General features: G+C 48.9%; 1 protein-coding gene and 1 pseudogene across 4 annotated transcripts in view; one reads left to right on the plus strand and one right to left on the minus strand.

Moving 5' to 3' along the window:
- LOC147023229 (DNA topoisomerase I, mitochondrial-like) overlaps positions 1–19,805 on the minus strand; it is a 128,263-nt gene that overhangs the window by 81,080 nt on the left and 27,378 nt on the right. For all 4 annotated transcript variants that reach the window (XM_085888408.1, XM_085888409.1, XM_085888407.1 and 1 more), the window contains exons 8-10: positions 17,740–17,861; positions 3,427–3,549; positions 3,051–3,238 (exon numbers count right to left, since the gene is read on the minus strand). In XM_085888408.1, coding sequence (XP_085744534.1) covers positions 3,051–3,238; positions 3,427–3,549; positions 17,740–17,861 — 433 coding nt within the window. The remainder of the gene's footprint in view (positions 1–3,050; positions 3,239–3,426; positions 3,550–17,739; positions 17,862–19,805) is intronic.
- LOC147023230 (signal recognition particle RNA) lies at positions 3,761–3,901 on the plus strand (annotated as a pseudogene).

Raw genomic sequence — 19,805 nt, forward strand, 5'->3', positions numbered from 1 at the left:
CCCTCTCGGACTAACGCCGGGAGCTAGTCACGGGTGGGCCTTTCGGCCTCACCACGATAGTGCCAATCGGACCCCCGCGTGGGATAGGGTTGTTCGCCAAATTCGACCTACCTAAGTACCCACGCGGAGGGTAGCACGGGCGATCGCACCTCGCCGCAGGTCGACTCCGGACACGGGCCACTTAAGCGACCCGTTCCGTACTTGCGGGATAACCGAGCAGTGTTATCGTCGGCCTCGACGGTTCCGATTAATTATCGGGCGTATTAAGCCCACTACCAACCCTTTACGTGAAGCAAGATAGAGATTCAATTAAAGAAAAGACGAAGCGAAACGGGAAAACAGTTCAACATAATGCACATTTATTCCGCGGCACACGGAGAGCACACATATACAATTACAACAATTATGCACATATATCAAATGCTACAAAAGAAACACAACAATACAGATCTACTCCCGACTACGCGAGCACACGGCAACACTTACACAGTTTTACTTTACAGACGGCGCCAACAACACATTTACTCAAAAGCAAAAGAAAAGGGCCACCCTCAAAGACAAGGGGGCAGACGGGGCCTGTGGGCCGCGAGACCGGATGGATCCTACCAGTGTCTTTGTGATGAGCCGCAAATGTGGCGGCGCGGCGGTGCCCCGACTCCGCGCTCCTTCGCGGGTTTCGTTGGCACTGCTTGGAGTGGGGTGGGAACGGGGCCCCCCTTTTCGCACTATCTCAGCGCGGGGGTGAAAAAAGGGGGGAATTGTTGATGCTCTGGGGAAAGAGGACAGCTGGCCCGCTTGGTTCCCGCGACGAGAGACTCCACTGCGAGCTCCTCGCCGACCGCCGTCTTCCCTGCCTCGGACCTGAGCCACTCGGCCTCCTCAGCCGACTGCAGCAAACCACCTCGACCGCGCTCCAGGCTCCAGGCTTCCTCTCTCTGCAGCTCCCCGACAGACTCCGAACCCCAACAGACTGCGAGCTCCGACAGACTTCTCTCCAGACCCGACTTGACTCTTCTCCAACTGACTGCCTCGAACTGACTGCCGCTGCCACACTTTGCTCTCCAAAACTGACTCTTCCGAAAACTCACTAAATTCGCCCCGCGCTCGGCGCTTTATAGTCCGGCAGGAGAACCCATATGCAAATTTCTGGATCAGAACGAGCTCGGGGGTGGAGCCACACTCCCCCATTGGACGGAGAAAAAGGGGCGTGAGTCTCCCCTGATCCTCGAATTTGCATATCCCGATTCTACTCCGACGCGCCTGGAGGCGGGGCCAAACCGTCCCGCGCTTGCTGATTGGACGGATCAGAAGTGGGCGTGTATCATTCCTGATCCGAATTCTCCTCGGAAAGGCCGCACTTTGCACTCGCGGTTCGGCGCGCGTCCCGTACGAGGCCAGGACAGCCTGACGCTCGGCGTTCACAAGTGGTGCGGGAATGGCCGCAGAAGGAGAGGTGAAGGTGGTGGAGGGTTTATTGTGGTGGTTTATGGCCATGGCGACGTTTGGAATGGTGGTGATGCGATGTTTGCGGGAGCGAGTTGTGAAGGTAAAGGTCGTGGCTGTTGGCGTTGTTGTGAAGCGGCGTTGCGGTTGGTGGTTGTTGTGTGATGGCGGTTGAGACGTGGTTGGTTCAAAATAAATATTGATAGACATTGATAGAACAAAACAGACATTGATAGAAAAATAGACAAAGAGCAGATGTTTATCACTGTGCCTTACTTTACAATTAAACAAGAGACAAGGGTACCGAGAAGATCATTCGGGGGGGGGGGGGGGAGGGGAGAAATCCGGTCTCGGCTTACAAAGGTAGAAGTCGTCGTGCGTCAAATAAAATGTCCCAAAATGTGTGAGCGTGCCTTTGTCTGCTGCCAGCGCCCTGCACCCACATGAAAACAGGCTCAAACACCAATAAGCGTCACGTCGTCACCTCCAGGAACCAGGGACTCCAAGAATCAGGTATGTGCAGAACCAGCGGGAACGGTCCCACCATTCGGAGCCACCAGGAGCCACAACCAACGAACAGCTGCAAGGAGCTGTAAGGTGCTGTGAGGAGCTGTGAGGAACTGAAAAGCTGTAAGGCATTGAGGCACTGTGAGGACCTGTAACCAGCTGCCACCAGCGGTCAGAGCTGTGAAGCTCTAAGGCTGTCTCAAACTATCAGGAAACTGTCAGGAAACTGTCAGGAAAACGGTCCTCCAGTCCTTTTTATAGGCCACCAGTCTGCAGACTTCAGACTTCAGCCAAATCCACCTTGCCTACTGGCGCATCGTTGCACATGACCAACCGTCAACTTCGTGATAATCCCTTCCTCGTTCAGCCCAACACAAACAAGAGCCAGCCAGCATCCATAGAGCTGCCAAACAGTGCCTCAAATGTCGATAGAAAAAGGTGGATGTCAACGTCTGTGAAAGAGGTGGGTGTCGAACATCAATGAAAGATAGATGGGTGAGGTAAATGATCCACATCCGTATTTGACCGTCAGAATAACTGCTCAGGAAAAGCCCGTGGTGTGCTTAATCAAATGTCCTGCAAGTCAAAGGTGAAAATAAAGCGTCCACCTCCAAGCCAATGTGTCCTGATAGAAAGGGTGGGAACGAGCCTCAGTTGGGCTTACGGCTATCTCGTGTGCATGAATGTGTCGTAAAGAGGAAAAGGCCATACCACAAGAAAGGGAATCTATTCTATACCCTTCTCCAATGCATCAAAGTTGGAATCCCACCAGACATGGGGATGGGTCTATCCTGGACACGCATTTCGGGAAATAACTGTCCGAGGACCTAAATGTTTACATGCATTAGTTGGATCCGATTCTGAAATGCACAACATATGCACACATATTTCCATATATACATATATATATATATATATATATATATATATATATATATATATATATATATATATATATATATATATATATATATATATATATATATATATATATATACATATATATATATATATATATATATATATATATTTGAAGGCATGAAAGCAGAAATGGCTTAGTGCCCATCCTAAACATGGGGATAAACATGTACCAGGTTTACCTGCTGCAATTGATGATGACATCCTCAGGCTGGATTCTCAGTTTCAGCATGCCCTGCTTTGGGTGGTTTCCACGACCCCGAAACAAACCTGGTGGTTCTACTTTCCAATTTCCAACAATCTCTTTGTGGCCGTCCATCAGGCAGTAGCCATAAGTTGCACGCAATTCATCAGCATCATCCTTCAGTTTCTGTTTCAAAAGGATTCACAAGTTAGTTGGAAGTACTCAGAGCAATTAAAACAAAAGCTACAGGAAGTACTTCCGGGAGGGAGGGGAGGGGGAAGAGGAGCATTAAGTGAAACACAAGAATGGGGGAACAAAAATTTGGAAGACAGACTCGTTGAAAAATAAAAAATAAAAAAAAGCCATTAACCAACCTTCTTCTCCTCTTTTGAAAGTGCCTTCCTTGCTTCATTCAGAGCTTTATAATGTTGAAAGATTTCTTTGAAGTCACACAAGTCCAGGTCTGTGATGGTCGAGCGTTCTTCTTCGCTCATTTTCTACATCCGCAGCACACAAATCACAATCAGTTTGTGGACAGGGAAAGGTTCACCAGAACTACTCTGACAGTTAATCAATGTACCCACGTTGGTGTTTGCATGATTCAGAATGGAACATCATATTTGACGAGCAAAAATATCCGTCCCCAGTGACGGGAAAAGTTTAAGTTAATCTATCAAATTAATTATTTCATAGACTTTGAAATGGTTAACCGGGCGTAGTGGCGTGCGCCTGTAATCCGGCTACTCGGAGGCTTGGGTTGGAGGATCGCTTGAGGACGGGTGCTCTGCACTGGGCCGCGCTATGAGAGGGTGTAGGGCAGCCCGGAATCATGGCGAAACCCAATCCATATCCCTGTGTCGTAAGAGGCGACCAGGGTTGCGTCAGGAAGGGCATCCGGCGTAAAACCTCTGCCAAATCAGTATGCGGATCATAACGCATGATCCGCTGTGGCGACCCCTAACGGGAGCAGCCGAAAGACGAACAACAACAACAACTTTGAAATGGTTAATTGTATTCCACTGTTGGCTTCACTCGGAGCCAAAGCACTGGGCTTCTTAAACCACCCACTGCAAAATATGCTGCTTGTGAAATAAAATTTGACATTATCCATTCCTGTTCTCCCATGATTTCAAAATTTAATGGCGAGTTTATCTAACAGTGCGGGAAGTAACCGCTGTAAACGGGAGACAGACACCACGGTTCGCAATCCAGTAAGCCCTTCAATATCGCAGAGGTTAGGTTCCAGAAAAATGCCACGATGGAAACTCTCTCTCCAGAGTGCAGCCTGTGGCTGCTGGTTGCATCATTGGTTCGGACGCTGCTATGCCACCGATGCAGTGTGACCCTTACCAGTACACTGGTACTAATTTTGCCGACCTCAGAAGGACGACAGGCTGAGTCAACCTCCTGGTGTATATTAATTCAGCGACCAACGGGGTTTGAATTCAGAACCCTAGGATCTCAAGCTACCACCCTAACCACAAAGCCAACACCAGGCTATCATGGAAACTAAGGGTCAATGGGAAGTGGGGGTTTTGGGTTCCCAGACTGAAAATAGAGGAAGATCGACGGCAACCATAAACACACAAACACAGCGTAAATTAAACAAAAACACAAGAGCTTTACCTTTCAAATTTATTACAACACTGACGTGGGTAATGGCAAACAAAGTACATACTCGCACTGGACTCTGCCATCAATATAAAATACAAGACTTAGATGATGCTGTGAGAGGGGGGAGGGTGGAGTGGAGTGAGAGAAGTGGGAGCAGGTGAGCGGGAAAGTGTGAGAAGGGAAGGCGATTCAGCGAATGGAAAAATCAACATTAGCTTTATGACAAAGGCACCTGCAGCATTGCCACAACCCACAATGGAGAAGGGTAACATGATCCTTAAATCACCTTACCTTGAACTACGATCTTCCCTGCTTGGAGAGCAAGGTATGAATGAGATGGCATAGTCTTGCAGAACAATCCCATCTCGGAATTAAAAACCTCTTTTTTAATAAAAAAAAAATATATATATATAATCGAGAAATATATCTCTAATATAATACCAAGCTTGCACACTAAAAACTCGGCTCGCCGTCACACGATCCCAATGAAATTGCTGTGGCACTTAGCGGACATGCCGACAATGTTTGGGAAGTCTTGGCGTTCCATAGTACCACTTGCATTTTGCACAATGCGTATTTTTGTCATTCCCCATGTACGGTCTGTCGTCTGCTACCAGCTATGTTGTACTGCTATCCCGTGCATGTGCACGGGTATCGCTTGAACACATATAATGTCGAGGCTCGTATAAGAGCTAACACAGAACAGGAGACAAGAGGGTCGGGAGAAGGAAGCACAAAATAGTGTGGGAAATAGGCAATCGGAGATCTGTGAGAGGGAGAGAGAGATGTGGTCAACATGATGGACACCACAGGGACTTTCAAGAAAGAAAGCAGGTAATTTGAGGGAGGTGAGTTTGGGGTGGATTAACGGGGGTAGAAAAGATCATGGTTTTGGATGGTGGAAGATAAGACATGGGGGTGAACAGCTGTTTTGAAGACCTGGAGAGAAGAATGGGATTGAAGAGAGCGTGGGAGTTTGTTCCAAAGGTGGAGGGGGGGGAAGAAAAATGAAAGAATGAAGGTGAGCAGCAATTCTTGATTTTGGTAGTTTTACCAGAAGGGGGTTGACCTTGAGCATCCTGCAGAAACATGGGGGGGAGGGGGGCAGATTGTAGACAGAGTTGTGAGGGGGTGTGAGGATGGAGAGGAGCCAAAGACCACCGACCTGCCTGCGGTGAGAGTGAGAATCCCAAAGAACAGCAAAACCTCCACCTTGTCAGGAGAAAAGGACACAGAGTCCAGGAACAGCTGGGTGCAACTGGGTAAGGTGGGTACAAAAGTGATGGGCTTGGGACACAAGATTTAGAAACAAACACGTAGTTTAATCATTCAGCCTTTTCACGTGCAGTGTCCGCTGTGCAGCCATTTGAGGTAAGGGAGGGATGGAGAGGGAACATATACCAGAAACAGACTTACCTTGACACCACCAGGATTTGGAGGAGGGAGACAGGTTTGAGAGTTCAGACTTGAGATTCGAAAGATGTTTCCTGGCTCTCCTCAGGGTATCCGTTAGGACCATACTTTGTGCAGAGCATTGGTGCTGCCTAAGCAGTCTCCTTGGCTGTTGGGCAAAATCATGGATGGGTTGCCACTCCAACAGATACACACTTGCTCTAGGCTTTCTAGAAGGAACTGAGATTGCCTTCAGTTGGATTTGCCTTCCATGAAGCGAAGGCAAGTTGTTTCAAGACAACGGCCTCGCCGCAAGTTTCAGTGTACCATGGGCAAGAGGAAGAGTGGGACAACTGAAGATGAGATGGGATAAATCTGTGCATGAGAGAGAGAGCAAATTTCTTTGAAAGAATTCCCAGGATGAGTTGATGTCAGAGAAAGCAGAGATGGGAGACCAGTCTAGAAGTTTGATGGCTGCTGGAAGACCTTGCCAGTCGGCCTGAGTGAAATGCCAGACTCGACGGCGCCGAGGTGGTTCTCCAATAACAGCCAGAGAGATGTCTACTTTGACAAGCATGTGATCAAATGAACCGATTGGAGCAGAGGAAGAACAGCAGGTATTTTCCACGAAATTTGTCAAAATCATATGGAGTACCGTTGGTTTAGATTTGGGTCGTGAAGTTGACAGATTGTGTCAGTCCCAATGAGTCGCAGAAGTGTTTTGCTGAAGTGCCATGGCAGGTGAGAGGTACCCAGCCAACTGGCATGATGACAACTGAAGTCACCACATATAAGGAAGAGAGAGTTGGGATGAGGATAGAAGTTGGTCCATGTTTTTGGTGAGCAAGGTGTAGATGGAGCAATCACTGTTTGGTGGACGGTACAACAAATATAAACATGAGGTGGGAGCGGAGGGAAGCCATAGCCAGAGGTATTCTTGGGGGTGTGAAGGAGTGAGGGCAGTGCATGGAGAGTGAGGAAGAGTTTTTGATGAAGAGCAACTCCACCGCCAGGACGAGGCTCAGGTCTGTCATACCGGAGGAGGGAGAAACCAGGGAGAGATACAAAGGAGTCAGAGACGTCTTGAAGGAGGAGAGTTTCTGTTAAGCAGATTATGTTTGGTTTGTCAGTCACAACCTGTATGGAAAGATGTCAGGTGTGAGCGAGGCTCTGGATGTTTGAGGTCCACACTGTTAAGGAAGTGGGAGGGGAGGAGGGTTTGGGTTCAGGTTGTAATGTACTGAATGGAAGATGCTTAGCAGGCAGACACGAGCGGAGGAACAGTCGAGCCGGGCTGTGTTGCACAAGCGCGAGCGCGGGCGTACTCTGCCCGGCGGCTCTCCTTTATTACGTATGCACACGCACAAGCCGCGTTCGACTACTGCATTCCTACGACGCCTCAGGCGGCGCGCACACCTTATATCCCTTGCAGATACGATGACCACTCCGACCACTCCCACACCACCATGCCCTTCCCCGTAGGCCCGCAGACTCCACCACACTCCTCCCCCCTAAAACTATGATTATTAAATGATCACCATTATAAGAAGCATAAACAACACAAAGGACTTCGGTATAATAATCATGAAAATAAAATGAAAACAGCGAAGTATAACAGCACACCACATCATATAATGCGTGAAAGCGGGTTAATGGAGCTGCCCCGACCAGATTCCGAAGACACAGCACCTCCCAAACTCTGGCCGTGTTACCGATATGAAGCAGCAAGGCGAAAAAAAACACAGCAGCCCTACCCAGCGGAAACACCCTCAGGCGGCTCATGCTGACATGGCCCTCGCCGAGGTCGTGGCGATCTTTTGAGCCAACCTCCCCCGGCACCAAACGCCTCCGGCCCACTCCCCCCAGGCAGACCCGACGTAGATAAACATTCCGAGGCCGGAAGCCCGCTGTCTGGAAGCCGTGGCGCCAGCGGCAGCCTTGATCGACCTTGGCCGGGGGCGCTGAACAGCGCCGCTGGCTGTACGCACTTAATGCTCCAAAACAACTCACGCACCACAATCAGTTGAGACGCCAACGCCCGTCTAAACGGCCTTGAGCGAACACAGAGAGCTGCGCTCGCAACCAGAGGTGGGGGTAATGCCGACCAGTGCACCAGTCTTGGTTCCGAGTCGATCTCCAAGACCCACACGGCAGCTAGACGGTCGCAATTCCATTTAAACCACACTTCAATCATAGGCTCGTTATAAATCACTACGAACATCACTCGAAGCATTGCAAACTCATTTTTCCGTACAGCGCGGTCTTTTGATAAACCTCCAGCACATGACAAAGCAACTACCTGCGCCCGGGACAATGGAAGGCCAACCCAACCTTCTTATTTGCCACCACTGCTCCCAAAACCCCCACATCACATTGATCATAATACCAACCCCATTGACTGATCTCCGCCAAATCCACTTTCACACGACAACTGCTGGCATTTATTTCAACAACGTTAAACTGCATCACTAGAGCAAGGAAAAACACATATGCCATGAACAACAACCCACAACCCACATCACGAGTCCGTTTCTTGGTTGACGACTCGATGTTGTGACTCACGACTCCCTTTAACGCCACGGGCTCACCGCCACCTGTTGAAGCTGCCTGAACAACACCGACGCGCATTGCCTCACGAACGCTGCCGAAGCGCGGGAACTCATCGCGAGCGAAGCGCGGGAACTCATCGCGAGAGCTGATACGGCTCTCGCCGCTCCCGAACCGCACATCACCGCCGCAGGCAGCAACGAACGGTCGCTCCCGCTGCATTGACGCGGCCCCCGCCGCCAGAGCCTCGCCCTCGGTACTCGACGAAGGCCTCGAAGAGAGCACTGGCACATCTGGAGGTACGAACCGGAGATCCAGTCCGAGGTGCGCCAGCCAGTCCCGACCCAAAAGGGCGGGCCCCTCCCCTCGTACAACGAACACCGAGAGCCGGGCGCGTCGATCTCGGTAGCGCACTGAGACGTCGGCCCTCACAAGCGGTGCAATCGCTTCACCGGTGTACATGTATAACGACAAGGCCGTCTTGACCAGGCGAATACCGCGAAGACCACGAGCCACCTGCTCACCCATGACCGACACTGCAGCCCCGGTATCCACGCAAAACACAGTCGGTTGGCCATTCACTTCGACCTCCACCGTGAAAGGCGTCGTCATCTCCGAACCAACGGAAAACAGACTCAACCGTGGTTGCATCTTCTGCTCCGGCTCGCCGGCATCGTCATGCCCCGGTTGCAGGCCGACCTCCAGGTCACTGGGGTCCTCCCGCACCTCGTCATCCAAGACCCCAACGGAGGCCCCCGCCATCCGACACACACGCTTCAAATGTCCCACCTTGTGACAATGCAAGCACACGGTGTTCTTATACGGGCACATTTGTCGCAGGTGCGGACCCCCACACCCCCAGCACCCCCGGAAAGCCCCTTCGCTCCAGGTGCGACCATGCTGCGGTGCCCCTTCGCTCCCGGTGCGACCGTGCTACGGTGCGCACCCTCGTCCCGCACCGCTAGGCGCGCGTGCAACCTGCGGCACTTGAGCCATCGCGTGGACTCCGGGCTGCGTGACCTGCGGCACTTGTGCGGTCACCGCGTGGACCTCGGGATTAGCCGACATGCCCCAGCTGGAGCTACTCATTACGTCCTGGCCAGCAATGGTGCGGACATCCGTGAGTGTCTGCTTGACAGACGAAGCAGTCGCGACCGCCGAGTCGAATGTGATGTCGGTCAACCACAGGATGGCTGCTACCATCTTTGCGTCTCGCAGACCAGAAATAAAACGATCTCTGAGCCGTGCCGGACGCTCCTCTGTCGTGAATTTGCACGGCACAGCCGAATGCTTCACCCGTACTACGAAGTCCACAACGCGCTCCTCACCACCCTTAGCAAGATGATCGAACTGGAACCGCGCGAGATGTAACGACTTCTCTGGCGCCAAGTGGGTCTTCATTTTCGCCACGATGTCCTGAAAGGATAGCACGTCATCACTGGGCCTATTTGGAGCCACTAAATCACTCAGCAGCCGGTAGTGCTCCGTTGATAGCGAGGCGAGCAAGATCGCCTTGCGTTCCTCTTCATCCTCTACATCATTCACCCGAAAGTAGCAACCTAACTGTTCAGAAAACAACTCGAACTCATCTCCCCCGAACACGGGTACGCGTCCGTGTGCCGTGCCCCGACCTTCTGCCATGCTCGTGCTGGCGAGACCCTTGGCTCCGTAGCTTGGAACCGCCCGGGTTACTTGCCGCCCTGCACACGCCGATCCGAAGATCCTCGTCAGCCAACTGTAATGTACTGAATGGAAGATGCTTAGCAGGCAGACACGAGCGGAGGAACAGTCGAGCCGGGCTGTGTTGCACAAGCGCGAGCACGGGCGTACTCTGCCCGGCGGCTCTCCTTTTTTACGTATGCACACGCACAAGCCGCGTTCGACTACTGCATTCCTACGACGCCTCAGGCGGCGCGCACACCTTATATCCCTTGCAGATACGATGACCACTCCGACCACTCCCACCACTCCCACACCACCATGCCCTTCCCCGTAGGCTCCACCACACAGGTGAGAAGGCTTTGGGTGCAGGGGGAGGTAGGGAGAGTTTTTGACAGTGTGTGTAGGATTGCAGTAGAGCTCGGGGAGAGGACCGGATGAGGAGGAGAAAAGGCTCGGTGATGGGGTGAGGCACAGATGTCGACCTCGCAAGGATGACAGGCTGAGTCAAGCCCACCTGGTGTTAATTCAGCAGCAAACAGGGTTCAAACTCAGGACCCTAAGAAACCAAGCTAACCACCCTAATCATGAAACCAACACCAGGCTGAGGGATGCAATTAAGGTGAATTAAGAGAATGGAGAAAAGAAAAGTTGCAACAGTTGGACTTTTTAGACACGGGATGAAGGAAAGGTCGAATTGAAAACACTTTTGAAGAAGAATAATAGTGAGTTATGACACAATACAGAGAGCCACATATGTGAAAGAGGATGTTGAAACAGAGACCTTTATTTATTTTTTTCTCGGAAGGAGAGTTCTCGGAACTGGTGGGAGAGTTCTGTTCTGTTAAAAATCTCTTCGCCTCAACTTGTTTCACGAGCTGCGCACGAGAATGTGCGTATGAGAACGGGGTTTCAAATCTGTGTGTTGGAAATTAAGGGTTTGAAAATGAGATTCGGATACCGAGTTGGAAAATGAAGGTTTACGAATGAGGAAGAGTACAATGTAGAAGGTTCTACATACAATCATTGACCCAGTAATGATGGCCTAAAGATGCTGCATTTTTTTTCTCCCCTCAAACCAACCAACCGATGTAACAACTCTATCTTTCTCTGCCTTTTGGTACAACAAACTTTGTCCATCACTTTACATTTGGGCTCATTAAAAACGGAATGCGAGAAACACCACGAGGCTCGTAATGGGAGGTAATCGTTCATGCACAGGACACAAATGATGACTCATCTCAGCTCAAAAAACAAAAACCGCAATTGGTCAAAATCCACAAGATTTGATGGTTTACTGTATACATTATACGAGCGGGGTATGCTTCCACATTGAAAGCAAAAACGAACCGTGCTTCCCTATTGTCTCGGGTCGCTCACCTACATTTTTATTTATTCATATTTACGGATGCTTTCTGATGGTTGCGATTTTTTTCCCCCGGTGTATTGGAGTCAGGTCAGGTTAGATCTGTGACCTGCTACAGGTACCATATAAACCTGTACTAACCTGTTCCATGGTCGGGTTGTCGGCGACGAAACAGTCTCCCCAACCAGGTTTTCTAGTGAGGAGGATGTTTGGATATGGACACCCAGCAGGATTAAAAACAAAACCTGTCAAAGGGCGGAGGAGCTCCTTGTGAGCCAACGGCCATCCATATCTGGTGCCTAACTGTGTCTGCGGACGTCCTCCTGCAGTTGGGTTACTTTTTTATTAGGAGGTTGGTGGCAGGATTTGCACTCCGGCCACCGTAAAACCCTTCATTCCGCAAAACACAAAAACGCAAAAAAAATCTGAAAACCCACTCCGTGGGAGTACCTCCTGTGCAGCTTCCCTTCGCAGGGCAGCTCACCGGATTACGGGATTGGGGCAAAGCCTTCGGGACCCCAAATCTTTGATGATAGGAGGGAAACCATGGGGTAACATCCCTGGGTCAGATTGCGGGAGAGTGTGTCGGAGTGGTGCTGAGGTATTGTCCACCAGACGGGGGTCTCCTTGGGTTAACCTGAGGCGGTCCCTTCGGGTGGGTGCCTGGAATGTCCTATCGCGAAGAGAGATCACCTGTCTCTGTTATCATCTGAGCTCAAGGGTTTGGACATCGGGATTGCAGCTCTCTCTGAGGTTCGGAGACCGGATTGCGGCGAGATAATGGTGGGTGGTTAGACCTACTATTGGTCTGGTCGCTCTGATGGTTACCATACCCAAGGAGTTGCTGTAGCTGTGTCCAATAAGCTGACCCCAATGATAATTGAGGTAACACCGATCAACGAGCGTATCATGAGATTAAGGATTCGTCACTCCTTAGGTGTGATTTCCCTGGTCTCTGTTTATGCTCCCACTGAGGGGAGTGATCTCACCGTGAAGGATGCATTCTACGCCACGCTCGAGTCTGTGGTTGATCAGTGCCCCAGACGAGATACAGTTCTAGTCTTGGGGGATTTCAATGCATCGACTGGAACTGATAGGGATGGTTATGAGGTGTGTGTTGGTCCCCATGGGTCAGGAACTATGAACCAGAATAGCACTAAGTTCCTTGACTTTGCAAGAAGTCATGGACTTGGGGAAGCTGGTTCATGGTTTCAGTGCCCACAAGCTCATCGCTGGACTTGGTATTCCAACGCTGGCGGTGTGGCAAAGGAGATTGACCATGTCCTCATTGACGGTCGTTGGAGGATGATCCAGAACTGCAGGGTCTACCGGAGTGCTCAGTTCCTCAATACTGACCACAGGCTTGTGGTAGCAACTCTAAAGCTGCACCTTAAATCCTGGAGAATGGTACCAGCCCAGCCAAGGCTGGATGTTGGCAAGCTCAGGGATGAGAGAGTAGCTGAGGAGTTTGCGAACAGGCCGAGTGGACACTTGGGGGGTCTGGGTGCTTTGGGGGGTCCTGAAGAGTTGTGGAGTGCCTTCAAGACCACCGTCCTTGATGTTGCCGGTGGATGACTTGGAACTCACCGCAGGGCAAAGAAGAATTTTGTCTCTCAAGGGACACTGGATACCATTGACCAGAGTCGCAGGGCCAGGCTGAATGGCAGAGCTGAGCTGTTCAGGGAGCTGAGGCGTAAAACTGTACGTGCACTGAGGGTGGACAAGGAGGCCTATGTGCGAGGAATCTGTGAGGGGGTAGAGAATCACCTGTGGACAGGTGATTCTCATCCCACTTACAGGGGAATTCGCGCATTGCGTTCATCCAAGCCCATCCCTCGGAGCACTGCAGTTCGAGCAGAGAGTGGTAGGCTCTTGAAAGAGGAATCTGAAGTGAAGGCCCGCTAGGCCGGTTACTTTGAGCGGTTGTACCAGGCTGATCCCCCAGCTGTCGAGTTGGACGTCAAGGGTGTTACAAAATCCCTGTTGCTGACCCTCAAATCAACTGTGGTCCACCTTCGCTTGTGGGAACACGGGCTGCGGTGAACCAGTTGAAACGGGGCAAAGCTCCAGGGATCTGTGGCATCCATGCTGAACTTCTCAAGGCTGGTGGAAATGCTGCACTCGTGTCGTTGCATGCAGTTTTGCGCTCTGCCTGGAACACAGGCATCATCCCAACTGATTGGAAGAGGGGCCTTGTTGTTCCTCTCTGGAAAGGGAAGGGTGATCGCCAAGACTGCAGAAACTACCGAGGGGTGACGCTGCTCTAAGTGCCGGGCAAGGTCTTTGCTCGGATAATTCTTGAGAGGGTTCGCCACCATCTGCTTGAGCACCAGCGTCCAGAGCAGTCAGGCTTTACACCAAAGAGGTCAACGATTGATCGTATCCTTGCTCTTCGTGTCCTCACCGAACGCAGACGAGAGTTTCGACAGGGGCTGCTTGCAGCCTATGTTGGTCTCTGTAAAGCGTTCGATTCAGTGAATCGGGATGTCCTCTGGAGGATTCTTGGTCTTCGTGGGGTGCCAACAAAACTGATCGATCTGATGTCTGAACTCTACTCTGGTACTGAGAGTGCTGTGAAGTGTGGTGGTACCATCTCTGACTTATTTCCAGTTGTTACTGGAGTTCGTCAGGGGTGTGTACTGGCCCCCACACTTTTCAGCACTTGTATGGACTGGATTTTAGGGAGGATGTCGGAGAGATCAAGCTGCGGTGCATCGTTTGGGAATATCAAGATCTCGGACCTTGATTTTGCAGATGATGCAGTCATCTTTGCGGAGACTTTAGATATCCTTTTGGGGGCCCTCGAGGTGCTGAATGAGAAGTCGGAGCCGCTGGGATTACGGGTTTCTTGGGTCAAAACTAAGATCCAGGCTTTCGGTGACATCTTGGATGGTGCTGTCCTGTCTGTGTCTGTTTGTGGTGAGGATGTTGAGGTCGTGGAGATTCACTTACCTTGGCAGTGATATTCATGTCTCTGCTGGCTGTGAGTCAGAGGTCAATAGACGTCTGGGTCAGGCCGGGGAGTCATGGATTCACTGAATCATGGTGTGTGGCGCTGCCGGTACCTGTGCGGGAGGACGAAAGTCTGAGTCTTCAGGTCCTTGGTACTTCCAGTCTTGCTCTATGGATGCGAGACTTGGACTCTGACCAAGGATCTGAGACGGAGACTTAATTCCTTTGGTACCAGGTCTCTTCGGAGAATCCTTGGCTACGCTGGTCAGATTTTGTGTCCAACGAGCGGTTGCTGAGAGAGACTCGGATGAGATTTGTTACCTGCATTGTCCGTGAGCGCCAGTTGCGGCTGTATAGACATGTGGCTCGTTTTCCTGACGCTGATCCTGCTCACCAGATGCTCTCAGCGAGAGAGTCTCATAAGTGGAGGAGGCCAGTGGGCCGACCACGTGCCTCGTGGTTGCAGCAGGTTGAGCATCATCTCAAGGAGATGGGGATGGGCCTGGCATCTGCCTGGGGGATGGCCAGACGGAGGCCCCTGGAGTACCGGTGGAGAGTGGACGCAGCGACGCATTGTTCTGGCACATGCTCCCATACCTGACCTGACCTGGCCTGACCTGCATTGGCTTCGATGTCCATCGGCACGCAAAATTTCAGCTTCTATATCATCCGTTAGGTACCGATCTTTAATATGAGTGAGTGAGTGAGTGAGTGAGTGAGTGAATATAATGAGCTTTATATTGTTGTGGGCCAGGGGTCAGTGGCGAGAACGACCACTAGGTGGGGGAGGTTACGCCGTCTCCCACCAGACTCCCCGGAATTGTAGGCCGTCGCTCGGATAACTCCACGAGCCAGCGGGTTGTCCAACTCCAACCGACCGTGGATGCAAATATCTCAACCACGTAGCGTAGGGTCTATAACCAATTTACCTAATTAACTACCGGGGAAACCATGCCCTCGGCACGTCTTGCTCGAACCGGGTCACTCTACCGACTGCGGTAGAGTTCCAACTTCCAACTACCAACTCCGGTTTGGCTGCAGCCGAGCGGAAACTGCCAAAGCAATGCTGGCTGGAATGAACGGATTATTGGGGCTAAAACCCCGCTTATACTCAGACCCGGACCAATGAAAGAAGGGACAGAAACTGACTGAGAACATTTCTAATAAATTTATTAAGAGTAAAATAAAGACAAAGGCAAGACTTCGCACGAATATGCAAGCAGGGAAATATTTACAAAAACACTTACTTAGTTCTACTTAAAGACGGGCCCACATGCAGAGACACGCACAAAAAGAAAAGAAACCCCAGGATCTTTATTTGACCCTCGCAGCCATGAAGAAAGACAAGCTGGGAGTCAGAGTTCGGTGGGTACCTGGTCGTCAGAGGGAAAGCGTGCTTTGTAGTGCGGCACCTGCCAAAGGTCGTCGGTTTGGTCCCAGTTGCACGTGTGGGACTCGTGGCTCGTGGCAGAGCTCGCGTGGCGAAGTCAGGTTTCACATAACTTCTCTCCCCGTAACAGCCACCGTGAAGAACGAACCAGACTGCTCACAGCCACCGTGAACAAAAAAAACTGCCTGACCCAACCACCGTGAAAAAACTCCTCCTTACTTCGAGAGTCTCGGAGATAAATCTCCTCCCACCACAGGGAGGGGCTCTTGGCGAAAAACGCCTCGCTGTCCACCCCTCATTGGACAGAGTCCTAGGGCCCACCCTTCCGGGAAACCCCAACCGCTCTATCCACGTGGGGTCAAACTTGATGAGTAACAGTACAACGCTGCAACGCCCCTCCCGGGAAACCCCAGCCAGTCCTCCACGCGGGCCCACACTCGACGAGTAATAGTATCAACGTTGCAAATGTACGTTGGTGGTGCAGCCGGTTGGCGGTGGATCGTGACAGGCCGAGGGGTCATGCAGATGGCAAGATTAAATAACCTAACTAAAAGAAGTTGTAACACACGTTTTTGATTCTCCCACTAGACAAAAGGAAAGAGATCTGACTACACATGTACTTAACGGGATAACTGACTTTTGGGACCTGTATGTTGAATGCAAATGGTTTCCAGATCCATAACAACATATTCGATACCACATGATATTCTGCTCATTGCATTTTGTACTATTCCAGAAGAAACTAGAGGGGGAGCACTCGGTGGAGTGCAAAACCTCCGCCGCCAATACTGCTGGGTCACTCAAGTGAACCTGATATCCTATTCATTCAATTTGACGTCAACAGTGCTCACACAGTTATAGTTTGCAACTTTCCCTTTTACATACTCAATTAATTCGTCATAACTAGATTCCTTAAGACAGAAATTGATTTTACGTGGGTATATCCACCTGAAGTTCCAAAATCAGCCGCAATTATAATTTTGGCATGTTTTTTTTTTGTTGGAAATCACTTATAACATGTCGAAATGCAAAAAAAAAAAAAAAAAAAAAAAAAAAAAAAAAAAATCGAAATTTTGTTGAAAAAATTTGCAACATTTTTTTTTCTCTAAATTTTTTTGGGGGGGGGTTGGAAATCACTTAAAACATGTAGAAATGCAAAAAACAGAAATCGAAATTTTGTTCAAAAAAGTTGCAAAAATTTTTTCCTCTAAATTTTTTTTGGGGGCGGGGGGGTGTTGGAAATCACTTAAAACATGTAGAAATGCAAAAAAAAAAAATTCAAATTTTTTTCAAATTGGTCGCCATTGCAGCCATATTGGATTTTGGACCAAGTCCAAAATCTAATGGCATGATCCTTGGACCAGACCTAACCCCCCCCACCCCCCACCAAGTTTCGTTGAAATCCGTCGAGGAGTTTTTCCGTAATACTGTTCACAAACAAACAAACAGAAAGGGGTGAAAACAGTAACCTCCATCCATCTTCGATGGCGGAGGTTAATAATTTCACATGACATGCTCATCTAGGAGCAGAAACTCACGAGAACAAAAAAATTGATAAATAAATAAATAAAAATCAATACGGCAAAAAAACGATCAAGTTTCTATGAGTAACATAACCGCCTCATTCTGAAAATAGCACAACTATGCCTTGATGACCCAATTATGCATTATTCATAAAATTCATTTGGAATCCATTTAAGCAAAACAAGCAACTCCATTACCCCAAACACATGCAATGAAAACTAGAATCGCTGTATAATGTCAAACCATTCTCCAATCGTGGAAGAAGTTTTTCCGGAAGGTTTCCTTTGCTGTGTACTCATGGTCAAGCATTTTGCCAAAGAAGCCAGCCACTTCTTCAGCCTTAGGGCTCAGCTTCATGACGTTTCCTGCCAGTAGGGAATACATCTGGAACAGACCTCGACCCAATACAAGAAGCCTCAAAACAAAGAACATGCACCACAATGGCATACCAAGTCTCCACATGTTATATGTTCAGACAGTACAGTATATTTTAGGAAGAAGCACAATTTAACTTCTATGAAAGTGTCAACTCTATGGAATGCTTCGGTCTGCACCTTCACTCACACAGTCATTTACAAACAATGGTGACAAGTGTGATCAAACGAAGAAATTTCTCCAAATCATGAAATTTTACCCTTGAGTTTATATTTGAATGACCTGCTTGCCTTGTTACCTTCGCATTCTGCGAAAGGTTATGTTTTGGTCGCTGTGTATTTATTTATTTGTGAATATGTGTGTTTGTTTGTTATTCGCATAACTCAGAAAGTATTAAACCGAATTGCATGAAATTTGGCGGGATGATTCGTGAGTATCCAAGGACGATTTGATTAGATTTTGGGAGCGATCGGGTCAAAGGTCAAGGTCATGAAAAGGTCAAAAACACTCTTTTGAGCATAACTTCCTTCATAATACAGCTATCGACATGCAACCACAGCCATATTGTTCCATGACGAGATACCTTTCGGATATGTAGTGTCGGATTTGACGTAATGTCATCGGAAGTGCGTCTAAATGACGCCACAAGATGACGTAAATTTTCAATTTTGGATCTCATCAGTTTTGATCATACCGTTTTGTAGGACTTACCTTAAGGACGTCACACACCAAATTTGACTTTGATCGGACTGACCGTTATGACGTCATTGACGTTTGAACATGACGTTTTTCAATTGTGGCTAAAATGTCCTGATATTTTACATTCAAATATCTATATAATTTATAAAGCAAAGTCTCCCAAATCCAGGCATTAGGATCAGTACCAAAATATCTGTTTATTGATGTACAGGTTTTGCCAATTAACTCTGTAGTCAAGGTCAAGGTCACACTCAAGGTCAAAATATACTTGTAGGCATAGCTTCAGATCTAATAGAGCTATTGACATGAAACCAACGTTAAAACGTTCAGTGAACTACGAGCTTTCAGAACGGTAGTCCCCGATTGGACGTGACGTCCCCGGAAGTGCGTCAAAATGACGTCAAAAGATGACGTCATTTTTCAACTTTTTAATTTCTCAGTGTTTATCATTCCATTTTGTTGGACTGCCTTCAAGGAGGTTACACACCAAATTTGACGTCAATCGGACTGACGGTTGTGACGTCATGGACGTTTTAAAATGACGTTTTTCAAATGTGCCCGGAAAAAAGTTGTGGCGGCGAAGGTATGCGCTCTACCGAGTGCCCGTTCTAGTTTGTAATGATGCATAGTGCTTCAAAAACAACAGCGAACAGATGAAAAAATAATAATAAAAAATAATAATAAAGAGAGCTTCAAACAAATAAATATTGCAATATATTGCAAATAATGAGGGCAACTATGACGTCATAACGAGGGCACCTATGAAGTCAAAAAAACTCATTCCCAATGAGTACTCGCTATGTGCCAAGTTTCAAATTTTCCCTTGGTGCGGTTTTAGAGATAGAGGTCCAAAGTTTTTCCAATATGGCTGCCACACCACGTGACCTGACATCATAATTATCATTGAAATATTCTTCATGAGTAGTCGCACAATGGTGAAAATTGTCTCAATCCGACAAGCGATTGCGGAGAAAAAACACAAAAGTTCTGTGTGGACAAGCAGACAGACAAACGGACCCAAATGCAATACCCTTTCTGAATCCTTTGGCAAGGTAACAAGAAAAAGAGCATTCATAGATTGCAGACCCTCACTAGGACTTGTTTTGTGTGGAATTTGTCATTCCACGTAATGTATTTTGTGTGGCATTTGTGGACTGGTGTGTTATATAATTAATAATAAACATAATTTGAATTACCACTTTATAACTGCTGGCAGTGATGAGTAGGTAGCAAGA

The sequence above is a fragment of the Eptatretus burgeri genome, chromosome 7 (genome assembly GCF_056783735.1).
Source record: "Eptatretus burgeri isolate ZD-2024b chromosome 7, Ebu_testis_v1, whole genome shotgun sequence".
Lineage (NCBI taxonomy): Eukaryota > Metazoa > Chordata > Myxini > Myxiniformes > Myxinidae > Eptatretus > Eptatretus burgeri.